The sequence below is a fragment of the Galeopterus variegatus genome, unplaced genomic scaffold, assembly GCF_000696425.1.
Source record: "Galeopterus variegatus unplaced genomic scaffold, G_variegatus-3.0.2 Scaffold622, whole genome shotgun sequence".
Lineage (NCBI taxonomy): Eukaryota > Metazoa > Chordata > Mammalia > Dermoptera > Cynocephalidae > Galeopterus > Galeopterus variegatus.
This window is the reverse complement of record NW_007726733.1, coordinates 345,789-368,428: the sequence shown is the minus strand read 5'-3', so window position 1 is coordinate 368,428 and position 22,640 is coordinate 345,789. Positions and strand designations below refer to the sequence as shown.

The window sequence follows — 22,640 nt, the reverse complement described above, 5'->3', positions numbered from 1 at the left end:
ACGGGCCGGCCCGGTGGCGCACTGCTACAGTGTGCCGCTTGGGAGCACAGCGGCGCTCCCGCCGAGGGTTCGGATCCCACATATGTAGCATCTACTCAATCATTAGGAATTTTTTAAAGATAATTATAAAGACTATATAGCAAACAAGAATATTAGGCTATAATTCTAAGTTTTAAGAATTTACAAATTTTATACAGACAGAATTAGGTTTTACCAAATAAATAGTGAAAATATGATTATTTTAAAAAGCATCTAGGTAAGTCTGATATTATTTCAAAATTTTTAAAAACACCTAATACAACATCTAGAACATGACAGGTACTTGATGAATGACATCTATCAGCAGTATCTAAACATGAGGTGGTATCATTTTAACTTTCTGAGAATTACCCAGAGTGAGCAAAGAAAGGCATTATTTCACGGAGGAGGGAAGGGAATGAGGATGATTAAGCCCAGAAAAAAGAAAAATTATGAATCATTGAACCCCATCTTGTATATTTCCCAAGTGGGTTGACCACTTGTTTTCCACCATCTTAGCACTTGGGGAAAGCTTTCTTGGGGATGGGTTTACTAGCAGCAGGAAGAACCAAGACAGATTCATCTGACCATGAAGGGTGTGAGAAGCTGGAATCCGGAAGTGAAGCAGGGTGTGGTGACCACATTCTCAGGACCTCTCAGTACCTGGTCAGGTCCAGCTGCTGGGCTGGGCTTTTGCTGCCCTGAGGCAGAAAAGTAAGCAGAGAACTTGAAGATATCTGATTATCTGTCATTCTCCCAACCCATTCAGTCCCCAATCAGGTCTTCAGAATCCCCTTGACTGATGCTCAGAATTTCAGCTTCTGGCGATCCCCTGATCCCCGAGTGCATCCAGAGGAAACCACACCATGGATCCAGAGCCCACGCCACTGTCTCATCAAAAGCCCAATGACCAGGTTAGGCTAGGAGGGGTTAGGGTGTGGAGACCAAGGGAAGTACTCTCTCTCCTCACTTAAATCCTTAGACTATTTCATCTCTGCTCAGAGTTAGGGAATAGAAGGAGAGGTTTGGGTTCCACCAGGGAAAGCTAGCCCCAGAATCTGGGCAGTGGTGGCATTCAAAGGAGTTAGAGATTTGTTGTCTACGTCTTTGTGTTTTGCCTTGCAATTATGACTTTTTTTTTAAAAGATGACAGGTAAGGGGATCTTAACCCTTGACTTGGTGTTGTCAGCACACGTCTTTGTGTTTTGCCTTGCAATTATGACTTTTTAAAGATGACAGGTAAGGGGATCTTAACCCTTGACTTGGTGTTGTCAGCACCACGCTCACCCAGTGAGCTAACCGGCCATCCCTACATGGTATCCGAACCCATGGCCTTGGTGTTATCGGCACCACACTCTCCCGAGTGAGCCACAGGCCGGCCCACAATTATGACTTCTGAGCAGGCACAAGATGAGTGTGTATAGCATTCTAGTGGGAGCCCGGGGATATTTCCACTCTCTTCATTGCTGCCTTCCCCCCGCCTCCAACCACCACCCCATTGGCAGCCCTGCTTCTTCATCACTCCCCCTTCCCCTTCTGCCCTGAGGTAGTCTTGGAGGCTATTTTTAAGAACACCCCACTCTCTGGCCTGGCCTGGCTGAATTTAAGACCCTCTCTCTCCTTTTCAGGTTTATGGATCATTCTATTCTCAATGACAGAAACTTCAGTCTATATTGAGGAGGATGTGGTTACAGAAGGGCAAGATGGACTGTGAAAGGGAATGCAAAGAGGGGGAAGAGGGAAGTGTTGCAGTCCAGATGTCTGACTGATGGGCGGAGGGGATCAAGAAAGGAGAGTAAACAGATTGGACTAAAAGTCACTTGTGTGTACTGAAGTTGGGGAGGAGGGTTATTCCAATGCCCAGATTCCTGGGAGAGCAGGTGTGTGACAGATTCCTGAAGAGGCCAGACCTTGATGGGAGAGGTTTGAGAGGGGCCAAGGTCCTGGAAAGACAACTGCAGAGGTCATGACCTCATGCATGGCAGGGGTCAGAGTAACAAATCTGGGAAGACATACACTGTTCCACATGATGCTGAAGGGCCCAGAGTAGTCATGTTCTCTGAAGACACTGCAGCTTCACTTTTGGAGGGAGAAAGCCACAGGAAGCCCTCTGACCAGAGAGAGGGGCCCATGGTGCCCTGCACCAGGCTCTGCCACTTCTGACCCAACCCAGGGCCCAGAACAACTGCAGAGAACAGGGATTTTACAAAGAGTTTGATTTTATTGATATTTAAATATATTAAATATTTCACTGAAATACATGGTACACCACACTCCCCTCCCTCCCACAGTGGTTACATTATAAAACCAAAGCCCATGGCCTATCCCCTGGCTCCCTCACCAACTGGTGAGGAAAGGGCAGTGGTAGCCCAGGGGAAGAGCATGGCTGGCACTGTGGTACAGGGAGCCAGCATGTGGACAGGCCCCTCCCACCTGGCAAGAAGCAGAGATAAGTCACCCAAGGCTGAGGTCTTCCTACTGTGGTCTAATTTCATCCTCACCCCCACCCCATGGCCACCAAGCAGTCCCTTCCTAACCAGAGATATGGCTGGGGGAAAGGGAGTTGATTTCCTCTCTGGGCCAACTAGTCTTTTCCCCTCCTTCTACCTTGGCTAATGAAGTACCTGATGATCCATTTGTTTGATGCTTGAAGATCCCCCAAGGCAGGCAGTACTGAGCCAGAAACTAGGCCTCTGCAGGGAGTTGGCATCAGAAGGGGCATGAGGAAGGGCAAGAGCACTACCTGCCCCTTTCATTCCCCAAACCCAGCAACTCTAGGGATAGTTTCTCCTCTGCCTCTCTAGTCACTTCCAAGACAAAGTGATCTTCAAGCAAAATTCAGACTAATGCCTCTGGCTTAAATAGGTACAGACAGAGAAACCAAGGCACCAACTAATTCAGGCCAGATTCAAGGAGGTTGCAGGGGAAGGGATAGAAGGAAGGCAAAGATAGGAACAGACTCTAGAATCCAACCTCCTAACCCTTCTGCCAGCACTTCCAGGCTCGACAGGGATTGGGGAGCCAGGAACATGCTAAACTCAGACTGAGGGCTGGGGAAAGCCAGATTTAAGGTCCCCCTGCCCCATCCCCTAGTACCAGTACCTGGGTCCTCAGAGAGACCCAATGCTACCCCCAAGTCCCAAAGCATACCACATCCCAGTACACAAGCTGGGGAACCCAGGAAATTCTTGAACCTCTGCCTACCAAACCTCGGTGGGTTCAAGTGCGTGGGGCACTGGGCCTCAAGCAGGCGCTTGGGTCCCTGCCCTAGGCAGGGAGACAGTCATGCTGCACACTTGGCCCCCAAATGGCACTTAGGGATTTGGCACAAAAAGGACTCCTCTCCCCATGGCCACCCTTCCTTTGCTACCACACCCCATCCCACTCCTGTGCAACCTGGGTATCTCTCTACATCCCTTGAAATAGGAAACCCTGCCTTATTCCCAGGAGACAGAGGCCCACAGGAGAGAAGCAACCCGGGGTGGAGAGCTGAGGATCAGGAGCACAAGGACATACACAGACCTGGAAAACAGATATGCACACAAAGACCAACATGCACACGGTTACACAAACACACAGGCCCTCCCAAGTGCCAGAGGCTTGGGAGGACAGGTTTGAGATCAGGGTCATCTTCCTCTATGCCCTGATCCTTTTCTATTTGGCAACAGAAGGGGTAGAGATGGTGCATGCCCCTTGCCAGCAACAGCAAGAGAGTGCGGGGGCAGAGTGACCTGATCCTGACCACATTGGGGCCCTCAGATTGGAATCTGGCACCACCCCCCTCCCAGGTGGGCCTGCTTTCTTTGGCTCCTGCAGGTGAACTTCCAGCTCCTGATCTTCTGACATCCCCACACACGTGCTTGCTCTCTGGCTGGGCATTTTCACAGTACCAATGAGGCCAGACACCCCTTTCCCTGGAGCGTTCAGGAACTGGGGATAGATCTGAGCTGTCAGAGGTCCCTTTGTTCCCCTTTGGGGACAGATAATGGGACTAAGATTTGGCAAATGGAAATATTCCCCTGAAATGTGGACAGAGCTGGGTTCCAGAGTGTCTCTCTCCTCTGCCCTGTGCCTAAGAGGGAGACCTGGCCAGGGCAGGGGGTGCCCAGGACCAGTGCTGGGGATGCAGGCATAGCAAAGGCAAGCATGGAATAGGCACTCTTCATGCCTGCCCCCAGTCTTTGTACAAAATATTCCCAGGAAAAAGAGGGAAAGGAAGGGCCCAGCCCTGAGCATGTTGCCTAGACAGACAGGGAAAGAGTAGGCATGGCAAGCTGCCATTTTAATCTCTCAGGCAGAAGGGCTCCCCCTGCCTCTGCTGCTGCCCCGCTCCTGCTCCCGAAAGCTGGAAGAAAGGAGAGGGAACAGCCCTACCCCAATTAAAAAAGAAAGTCACTTGCATAATCCTCTTGGTATCCCTTCATTCACCAGCCTGAAGGCAGACGAGCATGGTCCAAGCACAGCCTGCTGGGGTGTTCCCTTTTGTGGTCAGCAGGGTCTGGAGGCTCAGCGCCCCCTGCCACAGCTCCACCCAGCAGGCACATAGTCCACTCAATGCCCACCTTGATCCCTTTAGCTGAATTTGTAGCTGGGCCCTGCTAACTGCTGGGGCCCCCATTGAGGAAGTAGGTGGTCATCTCCCCCTTGCCCTTCACCTTGACCACCCCTCGACACTCCAGCTGGTAGCCCTTGGCAGCTAGAACCTGGTACAGGTCCGTGGTCACCTGGGGGAGTGGGAGGGGAGTCTGCTTAGCCTGGAATCCTTCCTGTTGCATTTGGAGGGGCCCAGGGATTCTTTAGTCAAGCTAGCTCCCCTTCCCCAATCCCCGTCCCACCAACCACAGAACACTGCCACCCTACCCCTGTCCTAGCAGACTGCAGAGAGAAACCTGTGGAAGCCCATAGGACCCACACACCTCCCAGCCTCTGCTCACATCCCCCTCACCTGGATTCGGTCAGGGACCCCTGTGCTGTCCATACGGCTAGAGACATTCACTGTGTTCCCCCAGATGTCATACTGTGGCTTCCGAGCCCCAATGACGCCTGCCACGACTGGGCCCATGTTCAGCCCTGAGATTGGGAGAAGAGAAAAAGACTAGTGGATGCTCCAGTGTCAGTCTAGGGAGTCATTTCACCTCCTGGCAACTTTAGAAGGACCTAGAGAAAAAAGCGGAAAAGGGACAGGTCTCCTGGTTGTAAAAGATGGAAGATCTGGGCACATCAGCTGAGGAGCTTCCCTGAGCCAAGACAGCTATGCTATAACAGAAGCTAATCTAACAAGCGCTTGTTCTATGCCAACCACTCTGTAAGCATTTCACATTGTTTCATCCTCTCAACACTTCTGAAAATATTATTCCCATTTTACAGATAAGGTAACTGAAGCTTACAGAAGTTAGGTGACTTACTAAGTGAGCCAGTAGATGGAGCAGCCAGAATTCAAACCAGACAGTCTGACTCCAAAACCCATGCTATTAACCACTCCCATCCACCAGTTCATCTGAGAGGAAGTGCCTCTGGTCAGACTGGCCATAGATAAGGACATAGGTATTGGAGTTTATATAAACCTGGTTTAGAATCCCAGCTTAGCCACTTACTAGTTGCTTGACCTTGGGCGAGTTATTTAATCTCTCTGAGTCAGTCTCTTTATCTATAAAAGGGGATAACAGGATTAAAATGTGCTCAAAAATGGCTAGGACAGTGTCTAGCACATAGAAGGTCCACAGTAAATGCTCTCTGTTCTTTGGGTCAGACTTGATACAGAAGGTGGGAGGGAAGGAAAACCAGCAAGATCCATGATGGGGACTGTGTGATCCCGCCCCAGCCTGAACCCTCAGCTTCACCCAGAAATGGTCCTGGAACACCTGCCAAGCAACCAGGCCCTCTCACCAATCTTCATCTGGAAATTGTTGAAGGAGTGCTCATTGATGTGCTTCATCTGCTCCATGAGCCGCATGGCGTAGTCAGCCAGGGCAGTGATGTGGGAGCGGCCCACCTGATCATAGGTGCTGGCATTCAGCCCAGAGGCAGCCATGTAGGTGCTACCAATTGTCTTGATCTTCTCCAGCTGCCGGAACCGCTCCTCGCTGATGATCTGGACAACACAGGGGACCTGGTTGTCAAGACAAAGAGGCCAGATCCAGCCCTGCCCCAACACTCATTGCTTACTATGCCTTGGCTCCCTCCCCCACTTCCCTGTCTCAGGAGCTCCCCTTCTTTTAGAAAATGAATGCCTTCCAGCTGCTGCCACATGCAGGACTGAGGAGCTGGAAAACAGACAGCCGTCTGGAAAACAGGCAGTCCAGGACCCCAGGCCAGGACTTGGGCATACAGCTTCAGAAGGTCAACTTCAATAGCTCATTCACAGAACCACAGAGGGCTATTAAGTACTTAATCATTCCAGCCCTCACCTTTTGGGGAAATGAGTCCCAGAGTGAGGAAGTGACTTCCCTCCAGAACAGTGGATGGCCCATTCCTGACCTGGATACTCTGAATACTTCCTCACATTTTGCTTCCATTTTCTCTATTCAGGTGACCACGTTGCTTGCTTGATCCCTATCCACAGACTGCTGCCTTCTTCAGTGACATCCACCTGGTATCTATCCTGTCCCCACACAGATATTCATGTCCTCATCCCCAACAATGATGACCCTGCCCCACCGGGGCTGACATCCTTGCTGCCTCTGACACCTGCATGGGTTACTGTCCCTGCCTCCACTGTACCTACCCTTACCCCTACCACCTCTGACATCTCTGGATCCCATCAAATCTCCTTTCCTCCTCCCAATACCACCCCACCCCAATCCTGGCCTTCTCATCCACAGTTCTCTCCATGCCCTGAGCCCCCCAAGTCCTCCCAGTGTCTGCCAGCACCAGCCGACTGGACAAGTACCTCATCAAAGTCAGCGATGATCTCGTTGAGCAGCCGCAGGCACTCGACGCCCTCATTGTTTGCCTCCAGCTCCACATAGAACTCAGAGAAGTTGGCAATGGAGGCAAACATAACAGCCACACACTCACATGACTGATAGTAGAGCTCATCATTGCGGCGTTCCCGGGCCAGGAAGTGGGCAGCCACATCCTTGGGCAGAATGTTATGCAGCAGCCGCCGGTTGTATGCCTGGAGCTCCTCCATCTCCTCCTTCTCTCCTGTTGCCTGTGGACACCATACCCGTCACCTATTGCCCAGCATTCACAAGGGCTGGGTGTAGTGGCCAAGGCCTGGAGATGGGCATCTGAGGGAATCACGTGGAGGAAGAAAGGCACGGACAGATGAGGCCTAAAGAACAGGCAAAGGGGTGAACGGGGCAGGCACAGGATGGGGCAGGGGATAGGGGATGGGCACAGAGAAGACATGGAGCCAGGGTGGCCTAGGGTGGCCTGAGCCTTAGCCAGCTAGCAGGAGATGCATTTCGGCTTGGCCCATGCTCTGCCCCTAGGTTCCTCCCCCTCCCCCAAAGGACCACCAGTCACCTGCAGTTTCCAGAGGAAGTCCAGGCGGGCAGTCGACTCCACCTGCTGGGCATGCAGATACAGCGCCAGCGCAAATACCAGCAGAATCACAGGAGTCATATATTTGAGTGCCACCCTCCCTGCAGCTGGGCTGAGGGTAAGTGGAGACATGCTGGGTGTCTGAAGGAGGCATTTGGCAGCCCTACCATTTGCTGCCCCAGAGCCCTCACTTACCAGTCCAGCCCATCAAAGGTTTCATTGGAGGAAGCCCTGGCAAGAAGATACAAGAGACAAAGTCATCAGTGCTTCCTGAGTTGCTGAGCAGGAGCATGGAAAGGGAGACAGACTGCATTTACTGAGCACAAACCCTAAGACAGGCAATGGACCAGGACTTTTACTTATATTAATTACCTCTACTCCTAGTGGCTCCTTTACTTACCAGCTATGTGGCCTGGGACAAGTTGCTTAACTCTCTGTTTCCTCATCAGTAAAACAGGTGTCAGATCTAAATAATGCTGGTAAAAGGCTTATTGACACAGTACCTGGAAGCAGTAAGCCTTCAGTAAGGGTTAGTTACTATAATCTTTACAACTACCCTGTGATTTAGGTGGTAATGCCATTTTACAGATGAGGAAATTGAAGAGCAGAAAAGTTAACTCACCTGTCCAAAGTCACACTAAGCCTTCAGTAAGGGTTAGTTACTATAATCTTTACAACTACCCTGTGATTTAGGTGGTACTGCCATTTTACAGATGAGGAAATTGAAGAGCAGAAAAGTTAACTCACCTGTCCAAAGTCACATAGTTAAGGACCATCAGAGCAGGGATTCAAACCCACCAGACTCCAGAGGTTTTTTCTACCACAACAAGCTATGGCCATATATCACAATATGTGGGATTTTGCAGAGGCAAAGCCTGTATGGTGTCTCAGGCAGAGCCCTCAAATAGGAGTCAAAAGTTTTGGTTCCTAGCCAGGATTCTGACGTCAAGCATATGACCCATAGGTGGTTAAGACAGTGGGTATGAAAGCACTGTGCAAATGCGAGAGGGATTTTTTTTAATGTCTAGCCTAAAGTCACAGGGATTTCTCAGGACTGGGATTTCACTGGGGTAACTATTTGGGGTCCCATGATGGGAGCTCCTCCATCTCTTCCTTTTCCCACACAGATGAGTCATGGCATTCCAAGGGCACAAGGGGCTTGGGCACCAGAGAGTCTCCCAGTGACCCAACAGGGTCAAGGAGGTTCCTGGGGTATTAAAGGGGCTGACGATAAACTCACAAGCCATGAACGCCAAGCAGCAGGTCATAGTTGTCAAAGATGGTGGCTGGGGGACCCAGCAGAAGCAGCACCAAATAGATGAGCCCCAAGACAAAGATCATGGCCAACTTCCCGATGCTGCTGATATGTAGGAAGACAGAGCTGGCCAAGAGACTCAGCAACATGTTTCCGACGAAATACTGAGGGGCAATGGCAGAGGTAGTGTTGGGTGAAGGCAGAGGCCATGGCATCCCAGGGCAGGAAGAGGCCTGTGCTCTCCTGCCTGACCTAACCTCCCATCTACATCCCTCAAACCCCAATATCCTTCACTGTCCGTGCCCAGCCCCTACACCACACCAGGGCCCCTGACTGCTCCTAGAGTTGGGGACACTGGTGAGCTCCTAGGTCCCCAGGGCCCATCACCAGGCCTGGCACAGAGGGGCCAATAACTGTGCCAGGACATGCCCCACCCCCCACCCCCCACCTGAACACTGCTCGGACACCTCAGGGAAGCTGCAGATGGGTGCGGTGCCCTCACACAGGGGAGCATCCAGGCCCAGAGAGTAATTGAGCTGCTGCAGGTGGCAGGCGGTGATGTCGGCGGGTGTTAAATTTAGCATCCGGGCTGCACAGGTCCGTATGGGGGTGTGGTTACAGGTGAACTGCAAAGGGTGGGGGTGGGGGTTATATCAAGGTAACCAAGGAGGGGAAGGGTTACAAGGGCCATGTCCAGGTGTATTACACCCCAGGGGCCAACATTCTCACTCAGGGATGACAAGATGTAGGGAGAACCACAAGGGAGAACTGGAGTTAGCCTCCCCCTCCTCTGGGACAGTAGGCTCCCTGGGCACAGAAAATGTGCCTTATTCCTCTCTGCACCCCCAGTGCCCAGAGCAATGCTTGGCACAGAGCAGAAGTGGGAGAATTCCCACTGGCCCCTTACCATGTTGGCAATGGCAGAGGTGAACACAAGCAGGACCGAAAAGATGCCAACCGCCGTGCTGTGTGCCCGTGAGCGGACAATGCTGCGGGACAGACGCTGCAGGGCCTTAGGAAACAGCTGAAGGCAGCAAGAGAATGAGCGTTGGAGGCCATGTCAGCCAAGGAGGAAGGCCAACCAGGGATGGGCCCAGCAGGAGCGACATGACCTTCTCCTCCCTTTCTCTTGTGTGACCCCTCCCTGCCCCTAGTCCAGCCTGCCCCCCCCAACAGCCCAGGAAGACCCCTACATACAGAACCACAGGAGTACAGGGCACAGATCAGCACAGTGATCAGCAACAGCAGGAAGATACTGGCATAGATCCCAAGCATCAGGGTTGAGCTAGGGCAGAACAGGGACAAGGAAATGTTGCTCTAGAAGATCTGGGCATCCATGTCCCACCCCCCAGAACAGGCAGGGGTGCATGCTCCACGGACTGTGAGCTTGTGTGGGTGTTTAGGAAGGTTCTGTCAAGTGGTGGAGGAGAGAGACGCCGAGTGAGGAGGGGCAGGGCTCTCACTGTGGGAAGACGAGGAGCTGGATGAAGCAGATGAAGCAGAAGACCAACAGGGCACAGGCGACATAGGCTCCAAAGCGGCGATCCACCTTCCGTGAGTACTGAGGAAGAGGAGGCTGAGCTGGGCGCTGGGCCCTACCCTGGCGGAGGCAGGGACAGCAAGGGCAGGGCACAGAACCACCAGGGGCCCCAAGGGGGAGGAGAAGCAGCTGGCCCAATTGATATGAATCTCCACCCGACTCTGTGGTCCCCTCCCCATCCCCCAAACTCTTCTCCTGCTCCCTCACCTGTGCTCAGCCTTCACTGCCTGGACCTGCCCCTCTCCCCAGCTCTTGTCCTTCTGCCCTTGTACCCCTCAAACCTTCTTCTCAAGATCCTCTCTCTGGAAGGTGAGCAGGAACCGGCGCACATGGTCCTTGCGCAGCTGGTCGATGCTGCGGGCATCAATGGCACGGCCCAGGAACTCATCTACCTCATCCTCAGGGTTCAGGGCATCTTGGGCGCCCCGGCTGAGGCAGGGAATATGGCTTCACCAGATGCATGAGCATTGCCAGTAAGAGGCAATGAGAGGGGAAGGGCAGCACCCAAGGGAAGGGGTGTGAGCCTGTGTGTGGCTCCTACTCCCACACATCTCAGGTCCCGGAGAGAGGGGGATCTCAGCTCCCCACAGCCCTATCCCAGGGTGCAAGTGCCTCCTCCCTCCCTTCCCTCTCTTCAATAACCTGACTTACTTGTCTTTGCTGGAATCATCAATACCCTGAAGAAAGAGAGGGAGTAAGCTAAAGGGCGGACCACCTTCACCTCTGCAGTCTCTTCCCCCATCCCAACACTGTGCTGAGGGTATCCACACCATATACTTTGGGGGATCTGGGGCCCCGGGTTGAAATTATCTCTCCTGCCCCCAATACCAGAAAGCATATGTAGAAGTGGCAGCCTCAGCAGAGGAGAGGGACACAGAGCACTGAGGGAGACAAGAAAGTGAAGCCCCAGGTCCTAGTGTTGAGGGTCCCTCACCATCTGACGGAAAGCCTTGGAGTCCTTGGTACGGGAGAAGGCACGGTCAGGCACCCAGCGTGGCACCAGCCCTTCCATGGAGTTAGCCCGTGTCCGCTGCAGCTTGGCCAGCATGGCCTTCTCCTCTTTCTGTGCAGGCAGCACGGGGACAGGCTCAGAAGAGGGGCCCGAAAAAGCCTTTGTCTGCTCCCTCTTTATTTGTCCCTCTTCCTGCCTGCCCCTCCCCATAGCCCTGCCCTGGCCCTGACCCGTTTCTGGCTGGCGCCCAGGATGAGGAAGGTCTCGATGTGCTGTTCCTTGAGATATGCATTGCGCTCACCACCACGGCCTGGCTCCACCTCATAGTCCCCATTCAGGTACTGCAGCGTGGCCCGAGTGATGTGGATACGGCTGTGAGGGGCCAGGAAGATGAGACCCTGGCTCTCCCATCTTGCTCCCATGCCCCACCGCCTGGACCCCTCCACTCACCCGGCCCGGCCCCCTGCCTCCATGTGGTTGGCCAGGGTCACGTCGTTGGACCACACATCGAATTGCCACTTCCGCAGGCCAAGAACACCACAGTGCACACGCCCGCTGTGGATGCCCACGCGCATGTTCACATTCACACCTGTCACCTCACGCACCAGCCTGGGGGGATGCAGCTCCAGATCAGCTCCTAGCATCAGCTCCCCCAGCCCAGAGCCCAGGCCTTGGCTCCCCTTGGAGCCTAGTGGGCAAGGACAGACCCGGATGCAGGGGACCGGAACACAGTGGGCAGAGGGCTGCATGAGGCTCAAGAACAACAGTTTGAGAACTGTGTCCACCAGCAGGGACCCAGCAGCATCTTGTGGAACCAGCTAGCAGAGAAGGAATCACTGTGCTCAACTCTGGCCTGCTCAACTGGCATTCTCTCCAGCCCAAATCCCCGAACCACCCCGGCTACCCCCACCCCATCCAGGCTGGCTGGAGTCTAAGGTACACATGGGTCTTTTTGCAGGTTGGAGAAAGAACCATTCCCCTCCCTAGTGATAGACAGATCTCAAAGACGAGAAACAGCCAAGACTGAGGAAAATTCCTGAGGATACATCAAAGAGGAGGAGCAGTCTGGGGCACCCACAGTTCCAGGAAGCCTGGGGATGGGGCACTGCTTACGAGATGGCCTCAATCATGTCCACCCCCATCTCCACACAGCAGTGGGCATGGTCTGCCCGGGCCTCCGGCAGCCCTGACACACAATAGTAACAGTCTCCTAAGATCTTGATCCTCAGGCAGTGATTTTCCTGAAAGAAGAAGAGTTGAAGCAAAGGGTCACCTTTACTCTCTTGCCCACTTAGCCTGCTGACCCACGACCCTCACTGCAGACTCCACCTCCCCCTGTGCCCCCAACTGCCACCAGCAAAGCTGTACTCTCACCATGATCGGTACCGCCCCCGAGTCCCAGCACCCTCACCGCAGCCAGCTTGTCAAACCGGGCAAAGAGCTCATTCAGGGTCATGACCAGCTCCTGTGCGGTACACTGGGATGCCAGGCTGGTGAAGCCCTCAATGTCTGCAAACAGGATGCTGTGGACAACAGCAGAGGACGGAGGAGCCATGTAACCCCCAAAGACTCTCAGACTCCCCACCCATCTTGGCATCCTCCCACCCCCACCCTACCTGACATTGTCATGCTTCTGGATGTAGATCTTGTGGAACATCATGTCTTCTTTTTTTGTGTTGATGTCTTCCTTCATCTCCATGGCAACATGCTGGGGCAACACGGACAGCAGCAGCCGCTCCTAGACCAATGGTTCCAACAGGGCACCACTATCCTCTTAGCCTCACATTTCGATCCCTCCTGGTCCCTCCATATGCCCAGAGCCCTCCCAGACCTCTCTGGAGACCTGAGCTTCCATTCGGGACTATAGCCCCATCGAAGCCCTCTCTGACCACCCCCCATTCAATCTCCCAGATGTACTCCTGTCCACTCCCTCCTACACCCAGTCAGGACAGAACCCCAGCGTTACAGGGCCTCTGTGGTGCGCAATGCAGGGAAACCATTCACACTGTGTTCCACAGAGTTCGATAAAGCAGTGGATCCAATCTGCAAGTTATTTTGAGGTGAGGTAGGGGAAGGCCCTGGTCAGAAAAAGCAGCCCCCACCTGCTGCCGATTCTCATGCTGCAGGTGCAACCGGGCCTGGATGTAACCGCGGGTCTCCTGAAAGGCCTGTCGCTGAGACACCTCAGCCGGGTAGTGTGTGCAGATGCCAATGACATTGGTGCAGAGGAACAGCAGCACGTTGGCACCAAGCTGCAGGAGGGTGGCAGAGGCAGACAGGTGACTACACCCACCCCACTCCCACAAACATGTGCGCAACCTGCTAGACTCTCTGTGGACATGCACCTTTGGGAAGGAAGCTAGGGTCCTGCACCTGTCTGTCCCCACCCCTGCAATAAATCTCTCCCATTCCCCACAGGACCCCAGATCCCAGCATTCTGCCCAAATCGCTCCATGACTAGAAATGAGATCCTTTCACAGTTTCTGGGAGGAGAAGCACCAACTAGGACCAGGTAGGTCATGGGGCCCAGCCCCAGCACCCTATGATCTCCTGCCCCACACACACCCCAAACAAAAGACAAATGCTGCTCTTTCTGCATGTGGTTCTCCTTACAGGACAGGACCCAGGAGACCTGACTACACCCTCCTGTGTGAGTGACCCAGGACGAGTCACCTCATCTCTCTGGGCCTGTTTGCATATCTATGACCCAAAGAGGAGGAATGAGAAGATCTCTAAAGTCCTTCCCTGCCCTTACATACTTAGTAATTACCACTATTATTTCTGTAGCTAGTTTGTTGGACACCCACAATGTGCCAGGATTCTATAGGTGTCTTCTATACATTGGCTAATGTATTTCTTACAACTCCATGAAATAGGTAACAACATCCCATTTTAAAGATGAGGGACTAGGCACAGAGAAGCTAAGAAACTTGGCCAAGATCACACAGGTGTTAGTGACTGGAGTGGGCCTTGAGTCCAGGACAGTCAGACTCCAAAGCCTGTGTCCTAATCTTACCATCTAGAGCATGCCAGGTTTACAAGATTCCCACGTAATCCACTGACACAAGCTCTTGAGGCCCAGTCTCAGAGCCTAGGTTTGGGAGTCAACAATTCTACTGATACAAAGAACCTTCCCTAACTGGGGATGGGGTACCACCATGCCTGGCCACCTCCAAGCTATAACTCCCCTGACACTTGACCCTGCCAGGCCCTATGCCTAGGACCCTGACCCTAGGGATGTACAGCCCCCAATCATCATCAGTAGTAGTGGCTGGAGAGCAAGTCTAAAGGAAGCCAGCCTCAGTGTTTCTGGAAAGTCAAGGGTTAACCTGGCACTTTTGGCTCCACCCAAGTTGGATGGCAAGGCTCTGATCTGGGGGAGAAGGGAGGGAAAGAGCACCAACTGAAAGCCAAGAGTTCTGGGCTCTGCCCTGAACCAGAACTAGTCCTGCAAAGTTGGGCAGTTCACTTAATCTTTGGGACCTCAGTTTTCTCTTAGGTAAAACTGAATGGCAGGTCTGGCTGATCCCCAGCCATTTCTAGCTCTGACCCTCTAGGACTGGCCTCCAACTTCCCTTCCCAGTCCAGCTCACTGGCCCAGGACCGACTAGGCCGAGCTCCCCCTCCCAGCAGCAGGGGTGAAGAAGGGGCACACTATCTCCCTTGGGGGTTTCTAAGAATAGCCCCCAGTGGGGGAGAAAGAAAGGGAGGGGCAAACCAGGCAACTTCCCTTCCTGGCCCCAGGAGCCCAAGAGGAAAATATGAGTCATGGTGGAGGGAAGGGGAAGGGGGATCAGAGACTGAAATAACTCTGTACAAACACCCCTATCCCAATGTGAGAAAAAATGGATACCAGGGTGTAGGAGACTCCAGGCTAGGTCTGGGTCACTGGGTGAAACTGCTCCATGTGTCTGATGAGTGGGTCAGAGGAAGATGAAGGCTCCTTCCTGTGAGTATGAGTAGGGCTGGATCTGGGAAGGGGTTGAAAGGAGGCCACAAGCCCCCATCCCATCCAGAAACCCATGGGCCCAAATGGGTACAGGGAATTTTTCTCAACTCAGAGGAGGTTGTATGGGCAGCTCTGGCCCTATGGACTGGCAGAGGGGTAGCAGCAACTTTCTCCATGGCCCCAAAAATGTGCCTGCTGAGACCCACCAGGTGAGCTGTTGCCAGGCGCCCTTGGGGAGGCAGCAGGCCGGCACAGTTCTGGCCTCCCTGGGGCTATGCATCCCCAGTCAGGCACCAGGCCTGGCTCTGGGCACGATGCCAACTAAGGGCAGGGAAGAGATGCCCACCCACCCTCTGGCAGGCCAGAGAGGAAGGGGGAAGAGAAGCACCACCTCTAAGCTCCTTCCCAGGGAATGCAGTCCAGCCCCAAAGCCCAGCTTGATAGCCAACCTAGAAGAGAAGCTGGGGGCCAGCAACGGCAGAAGGACCTGGCCCTTTAAAAGGTCTGACAGTGCCTTAGGGGCACATGCTCCACAAACAAACGGGCTATAAAGTTACTTTTGAAAAGGTACACTCTGTTCCAGAGCACAACAAGTTGGACAGGGAAAGGCATCACGCCAGAGCACCCAGCTTCACACCCTGGGAGCCCCAGGCAACTTCCTCTCTGTGGGTAGGGTGAGGGTGGGCTATAGGCTACAAGCCCATGGCAAGGCAGAAGCTGGTCCCTGAAACCCTGAGCAAGACAGAGGAGAGCACTCTAGATCAGGATGCCAACAGCGGGCCCCTGAAAGACCAGCCAGGGAAGACACCCTGGGCAGGGGGATGACATGAAATGGCAGGTCTCTCTGAAAGGGACTTCTCAAAAGCCCCTTTACTGGGTACCATCCCCTACAGCACTTCTCACACCTCGCTGCCCCCATGTGAGAACACTGCCTTGTCAGTTCTGCTCCCCTCTGGGAAAGGGTGGGGCCCTAACTGCAACATCATTAGGTAGATACCATTTTTATCCCAGTTTTATAGACTGGGAAACTAAGGCTGGGGCAGGCAAAGTGAGTTGTCTGCAATGCACAGAGAAGAAGGCAGCCTCCTGGACAGCCAGGTCTGCCTACAGCCCAACCCTGTTTCTCACTCAGCACCACACTGTTGAGCCTCACACACATGCAGAATCCAGAGGCAGCAATTCATGGGCAGGCAGAGAACTCAAGGCAGTGCTGCCAGGCCCCCGGTGCCCAGCGTGGGGAAGGAGGGATGAGATCAGACACTAACACTCCTCTCTTCAGTATTCCAATCCCATTCAAACCACTCCCAGCCCAGGAGAGAACTGATCCAGCTCTTCACCTTCTCTGTCCTCTCAGATGTGCCCTTGGTCCACGGGAGGTGACTCCTCCAATGCCAACTCCACCCAAAACCTGCTCAGTCCCTCTAGATCAACACCTAGAGCTGTTCTTCAGGGGTGGCACCAAGGCCTAAGTTTCAGGTGCCAACTTGAGAACAGGAGTGCCAAGGCCTGGATACCACCTGCACTGCCTTCTCAGCCCTGCCCCAGAACGGGGGCTAAACACCATCCCGCCCACCTCCAGCCCTGTGTTACATCTCCATAGGCTGTACTATTTCAGCAGGTTCAGCCCAAAGAGCTAGAGACTGCGGCTCCTGGTGACAGAGGACAGGCTTGGGTCCTGGGGCCCTCCCTCCCCTGAGCAGTGCCCTCTGCCCAGGATTCCAAACGGAAGCCAACCCCCAAAACCTGCCTTCCATCTCTTGCCCCTTCTCTCAGATATAGCCAGACATCCCCGCACCCCATCTCCACTCACAGCTCACTGGCCTTCCTTACCAAGCCCTCCCCATCTCATTCCCGCCTGGTGCTCTCCACACCTACCTCCCTGACCACTCACCTGCTTCCACAGGAAGGCGTCACCACGGTTGAGCTGCCAGGCCAAGATCAAATGCAGGGTGGAAAGGCCCAGGCCACTGAGGACGGCAGCCCGCATGCGGATAGGGAGGAGCGTGTAGGTGATGTAGACAAAGAACACGGGGCACCAGAGGCCTGCAGAGGGGCTGTGCGGGTTGGCCGCCAGGGCACCCCCAACCTGCACAGCTGCCAGGATGCCCAGCACCACGTAGCTCACCACCCACATGGAGTCCTGGCGGAAGCTGTGTCGATTACACACCACCATGAGCGCCACAAAGAGGGCGGCGGCACAGGCCAGCAGAGCCACGTAGGCCGGATGAGGGCGTGTGGGCGCGGCATGGAAGGCCAGCAGCACAGCTGTCAGCAGCACGAGCACCGCCATCAGCAGCGTGAGGCTGCTCTGGTTCATCTGGAAGAAGTACCGCTGGTACAGGCGCTCCAGCTTGGCCGAGCGGAACTGCTTCGACTGAAACACCTGCGCCACACGGCGCCAGCAGGATCGCCGGCCCCTGGGTGCCATGGCAGATGCCACCTCAGCTGTCCCAACTGCTGCTGTCACTTCAGTGTCCTCAAAGCCCAGGGCCACTGCCCGCAGCCCCAGCTCCGGGCCCTTGCCTGGGCCACCCCTCCGGATGAAGGCCTCATCCTGCCAGGGGCACCGAGGGGGAGCTGCAGGGGTAGGGCTGGGTGGCTCCGCATCCTGGAGGCAGCTCATATAACGGGGCGTGCAGAAGCCACTGGCCCGAGTCCCCCGGCGCGGACGTTTCTGCCCATTGCGTTCACCCCAAGCTGTTTTCCGTTCATCCACTTTGGGAACCAGGAGGCCACTAAACCACGACATGCTGCTAGGAGGAAAGGAATGAGATGGCATTACTACCACCGTCATGGTCACTGCCACCACTAGTAGCTCATTACCTGGGCACTTCCCACTGCCAAGCGAAGCACTTCATACACATCAGCCTCATAAAATCACTGAAGTAGGCAATGGTATCCACATTGAACAGGTGAAGAAACCAAGACATAGGGAAGTAAAGAAACTTGTGCAAGATGGAGCAGTCACGTAAGTGCAAGAACCAAGATTCTAAGCCAGATCTGTCTAAACCCAATGCCAGTACATTTAAAATTTTACCCCTTCCCTAAAAGGCCCTGATTTCTTGGTGGTCATAAACTCAAATACCCATGTCAATGGGTGAAGCAGCTCACAGTTCAGGAGAAAGAGGAGAAACAGAGTTTACATCCTGAGCATGGAGACAAGCATCACCCACACCAATGGGCCGTTGCCACTGGTGTCCCAGTGGGTACTGATCTTCTGAGTTTTCAACAGAAGCTAAAGCTAATCCAAAAAATCTGGATTTGAATGCAATCAATATCTCCTGATTTTCAAATGTTGGCAACTAATTCACACTTTTCAACAACGCAAGCCACATAAATCACGTCTGTGAAATGAGTTCTGCCTATAAGCTGCCAATGGGTGACCTCTGCACAAAAGGGAATCTCTTCCCACATCCTTCCTCATCACACTTACTTACACACACACACACACACACACACACAATACACACTTCACCATGCTAAATTCAACTTCTCTCTCAGGTCAGAGCTTAAATGTAACTTCCTCAGGGAAGATTTCGCAGCTCCCCCACCCAGACTGTCTGGTCTGATACACACTTCACCATGCTAAATTCAACTTCTCTCTCAGGTCACAGCTTAAATGTAACTTCCTCAGGGAAGATTTCGCAGCTCCCCCACCCAGACTGTCTGGTCTGATTTTACCCTCTGTACATTTTCTCCGTAGCACTTACTGCAATTGTAAAGTCATTTCTTGTTTAGTGTGTATCTCTGCCCCTCTGACTATAAGCTTTGCGAGGGTACGGATTATACCTATTTTGCTCAGCACTTCATCCCCAGAGCCAAGTACTGGGCCCGGCTCATAGCAGGGACTCATGATAGAAAGAAAGTTCAAGGACATTGGTATGGAGCAGCTAATGTGCAATAACAGCTAACAACGATATTCCTTAAAAGAAAAAATGATAATCCTGATTCTTCATCTTCCTCACTGTACCCTAGTCATTTGGCCTCTCTGTTTCCCAACACACCAAGCACAGGTCAGCCCGGGACCTTGTTGCTTGCCACTCCCTGTCTGAAACAAGAGCTCCTCCAGGTCACAACCCAAATGTCGCCTTATCAGTGAGGCTTTGTTTAACCACTTTATTGAAATAGCAGCCCCCTTTCCTGAGCCTTCCTATCTCTCTTCCCAGCTTTATGCTTCATTTTTCTCCACTATTCTTATCAACAACTGCCATTCTATATATTTGTATTTGTTCACTGTCTCTCTCTCCTACTGGAATGTCAACTCCATGAAGGCAAGGATTTTGGCCTGTTTTGCTCACTGCTGTATCCACAACACTTAGTAGGATCTAAATAAACGTTCACTGAGTAGATGAATGGCTGTTTGGATGGATGAATGAATTCTACTCCCACGTACTTTCTCTGTGCTTTAAATGTTTCAAGGTATACTCACATGCCTAATTCCATCTGATCTTCACCAAAACCCTGGGAAGTTGGTCCTGTGGCCACCTGAGGCACAGGATAGATTTGACAAGAAAAACAAAAACTGAGGTCCACAGCAGGTTTATATGGCTGGCCCAAGTTACAGAGATCACGGGTGACCGAATCAGTCTCAGATTCCAGGTTTCCTGGAGGGAAGTGTCTTGAACTGGGGTGGGAGAGCTCCATAACAATACCTTTAATGTGTCTCCTGGCTGAGCCCAGGTCAGAAGATGAGGACAGAAGCACTGTCATCCACGGATAGCTGTGTCTCCACCAGCGCCACACTCCCCCATGCCCACAGGGCACCCTACGGGGACCCTTTTACTTGAACCTGCTGAGTTAGCAGCACTGACATTTGTACTCACTAGGGGACGAGAGGGGAGAGGACAGTACCCAGCACTTGCCACAGGTGGCCACAGAACCAGTTGCTCAAGCTAGATGAGCAGCACTCTAAGCAGTCAGTCAGGGGCCCACAAAGCAGAAGGCAGGCTGGGAACTTCTCTGCACACCCTGAAACCCCCATCCCTGGGCCACCTTCAACCAAGTTCTGTTGGCAACCCTTATACATCTCACAGAGCAGCATGCCCTTCAACCTGTTGACATCACCAACAGCACCCTCTGGAAGGATAGATCAGGAATACAAGGCTTTTGGTCAGGCTGGCATTTGGAAAAGGTCACCAAAGTAAGCCTGGCTCTTCCAAATACTTTATTAGAAACATATCTTTGGCATGAGACCAGGTTTCAAACCTTAGTGTGATTATTTGCTAGCTGCATGGCCTGGGACAAATTATTTAACCTTCCTGTTTCAGTTTCTTCATCTCTAAAATGGGAATAATAATGGTCCTGAGAAGAGAACCTAAAAATACCTGTCACGTAGTACATACTTGATAAAATATTACTTCTTCTCCCCATCCTACAACACTTTGAACCCAAACCTCTGCCAGCGTCCAAGAGATGGAAAGACCAGAAAGTAATGAGCAAGAACACGCATCTCTCCAGCCAGTCAGACACCCAGTTCTATCAGTCCCTGTGTCCTTGGCTATCAGTCCCCAGAGCTGCTGGGGACAGAGCCCAGAGTGAGCAGGTTTCCTACACACCCCCCCATGACATTTTGTTAGTCTTCTCCCATTCGCCAGTCCCTTGCCCTGTTCTTATCTCATCTCCCAACCCCCGTACCACCACTGGCCAAGAACTCTGTTCCCAAAGGACCTGTTTCTGACCATGTTCCCAGCCTCCTGGAAGCACATCCTAGCATCTGGCTCACACCCACAGAGGAAGGGGCAGACACTGTTCAGGGGAATGCATGACCCTCCCAAGAACACTCTGACTCTCCAAGGGGATAGCTTCAGAGCTCTGTAATTGTCCAACCAACTGCAACCATCCCACCCTGGGCTCCACTCCAGGTGCTGCCCATCTTAGAGAACTCCCCAGGCTTCCAGCACTCCTGGCACCCCATGCCATGCTGGTATGGCAGGGAATAGGGGACAGAACTGTTCCAAGCCACAAAATTTCTCTATATGGTCCCCCAGCCCTCCTTGTCCAGGAACCCATCACTATGTACCCTGGGAGTGCAGACCACCTCCCTCTCCCCCCAGAGGAAGGCTCCTGAGCCTTGTGCCTCCAACCTCCTCCTCCCCTGAGTCCTGGTCCCTTTGCTCTCTCACAGGTCTGCTGCTCCAGGCACCACCCACTCCCACAACCGGAACCATGTCCCTTTCAGCCAAGCAGTCCAAGGCCCAGTGCCTCCCAGACCTCAAGTCCCTCCCAAACCCCGATCCTTCAGCCTGAGACCAGCATTTGGAGCAGGCCAAGGCACAGCCCTCTGGCCACTGCTTCGCCATACCCTCTTCCTGGCCACCTCCCATTCATCTCATCCCCAGCGCCCATCTGCCCCTGCCCTCCTTGGCAAAAGCAGGCTCCAGGGGTTTTAAAACGACTTCAGAAAGTTCATGGCAGAAGGCGCTGCCCAGGCGGGGCAGACAGTGCCAGCACCACCCACCATGCTGGGACATCAACCTCAATTCAGGGCCTTCCTGGGGCCTGTATCTGTAGGTTCAGCGCCTGCCACCTTCTCCTCCATCCCCCAGCCCTCAGTCTTCCTAAAGAGAGCTCCCAATCCACCCCCAACCATAAACCCCCCACCAGGTTCCTCCAGCTCACAGGGGTACTCTGGCAAGGGGAGGACATGGGGGAAAGAGTCTTCCACCGCCTGATTCTATCTCTAGCTTTTCAGGTGGTCACCACCCAGAGCGTGCTCTGAACAAAGTCTGCTTCTCCTGCCCACCCTGCAGTGGGGACTGACACCACCCATTTCATTCCAAAGGTCTGGGGTGAGGGGAGGCAGGGGACTCCATAAGACAGAGGGCGTCCCCAGGTGGTCACCACCCAGAGCGTGCTCTGAACAAAGTCTGCTTCTCCTGCCCACCCTGCAGTGGGGACTGACACCACCCCTTTCATTCCAAAGGTCTGGGGTGAGGGGAGGCAGGGGACTCCATAAGACAGAGGGCGTCCCCCCTCTGCCCAGGCTGCCTCCCTCTCCCCTAACTACAATCCAATCCCACTCTGCCCCAAACTCGGAGACTCACCCCACAGCCCCGCAGCAAAAGCCTCAGGACAGCCCCTCCCCCGTACATGCCTTCCCCCCTCCCAGAGGAAAGCCGGGAACTCGCCTGAGTGGAGGCAGGGAAGCATGCGGCAGGGTAAGGGTGGCGAGCCTTGAGCCCCGGCCCTGGGACTCCTGGATCCCCCCATCTCCTCCATGGCTTTCCTTTGCCAACCCCGCCTGCCTCAGGCTTCCCCCCGCCCACTGTCGAGACCACTCATCCCAGGCTTCGGTACCCCCACCAAAAAACTCTCCTCGGGAGCCGCGCCGCAGCGTCCCAGCCCCACCGAGACCCGGGTGCCAGGAGCAGCCGCTCCCTCAGCACTGCTCCTGCGGTCTCACCTGCCCGCCGGGGTCGGCGCCTCCCTCGGGCCCCCG

The 22,640-nt window shown here is 53.7% G+C and overlaps 1 protein-coding gene across 1 annotated transcript; it reads right to left on the bottom strand.

The window, feature by feature from the left end:
• Positions 1-2,219: 2,219 nt before the first annotated feature.
• Positions 2,220-17,951, bottom strand: ADCY6 (adenylate cyclase 6). The gene is made up of 21 exons (XM_008570684.1): positions 17,094-17,951; positions 13,356-13,505; positions 12,870-12,991; positions 12,665-12,776; positions 12,367-12,494; positions 11,704-11,862; positions 11,484-11,625; positions 11,236-11,364; positions 10,953-10,978; positions 10,583-10,730; positions 10,225-10,322; positions 9,959-10,046; positions 9,669-9,785; positions 9,229-9,387; positions 8,747-8,925; positions 7,702-7,737; positions 7,489-7,618; positions 6,908-7,171; positions 5,905-6,109; positions 4,964-5,088; positions 2,220-4,742 (listed from the first exon to the last, which is right to left on the bottom strand). The coding sequence occupies exons 1-21, from the start codon at positions 17,949-17,951 to the stop codon at positions 4,617-4,619; spliced, it is 3,501 nt and encodes a 1,166-aa protein (XP_008568906.1). The 3' UTR covers positions 2,220-4,616.
• Between the last annotated feature and the right edge of the window lie 4,689 nt (positions 17,952-22,640).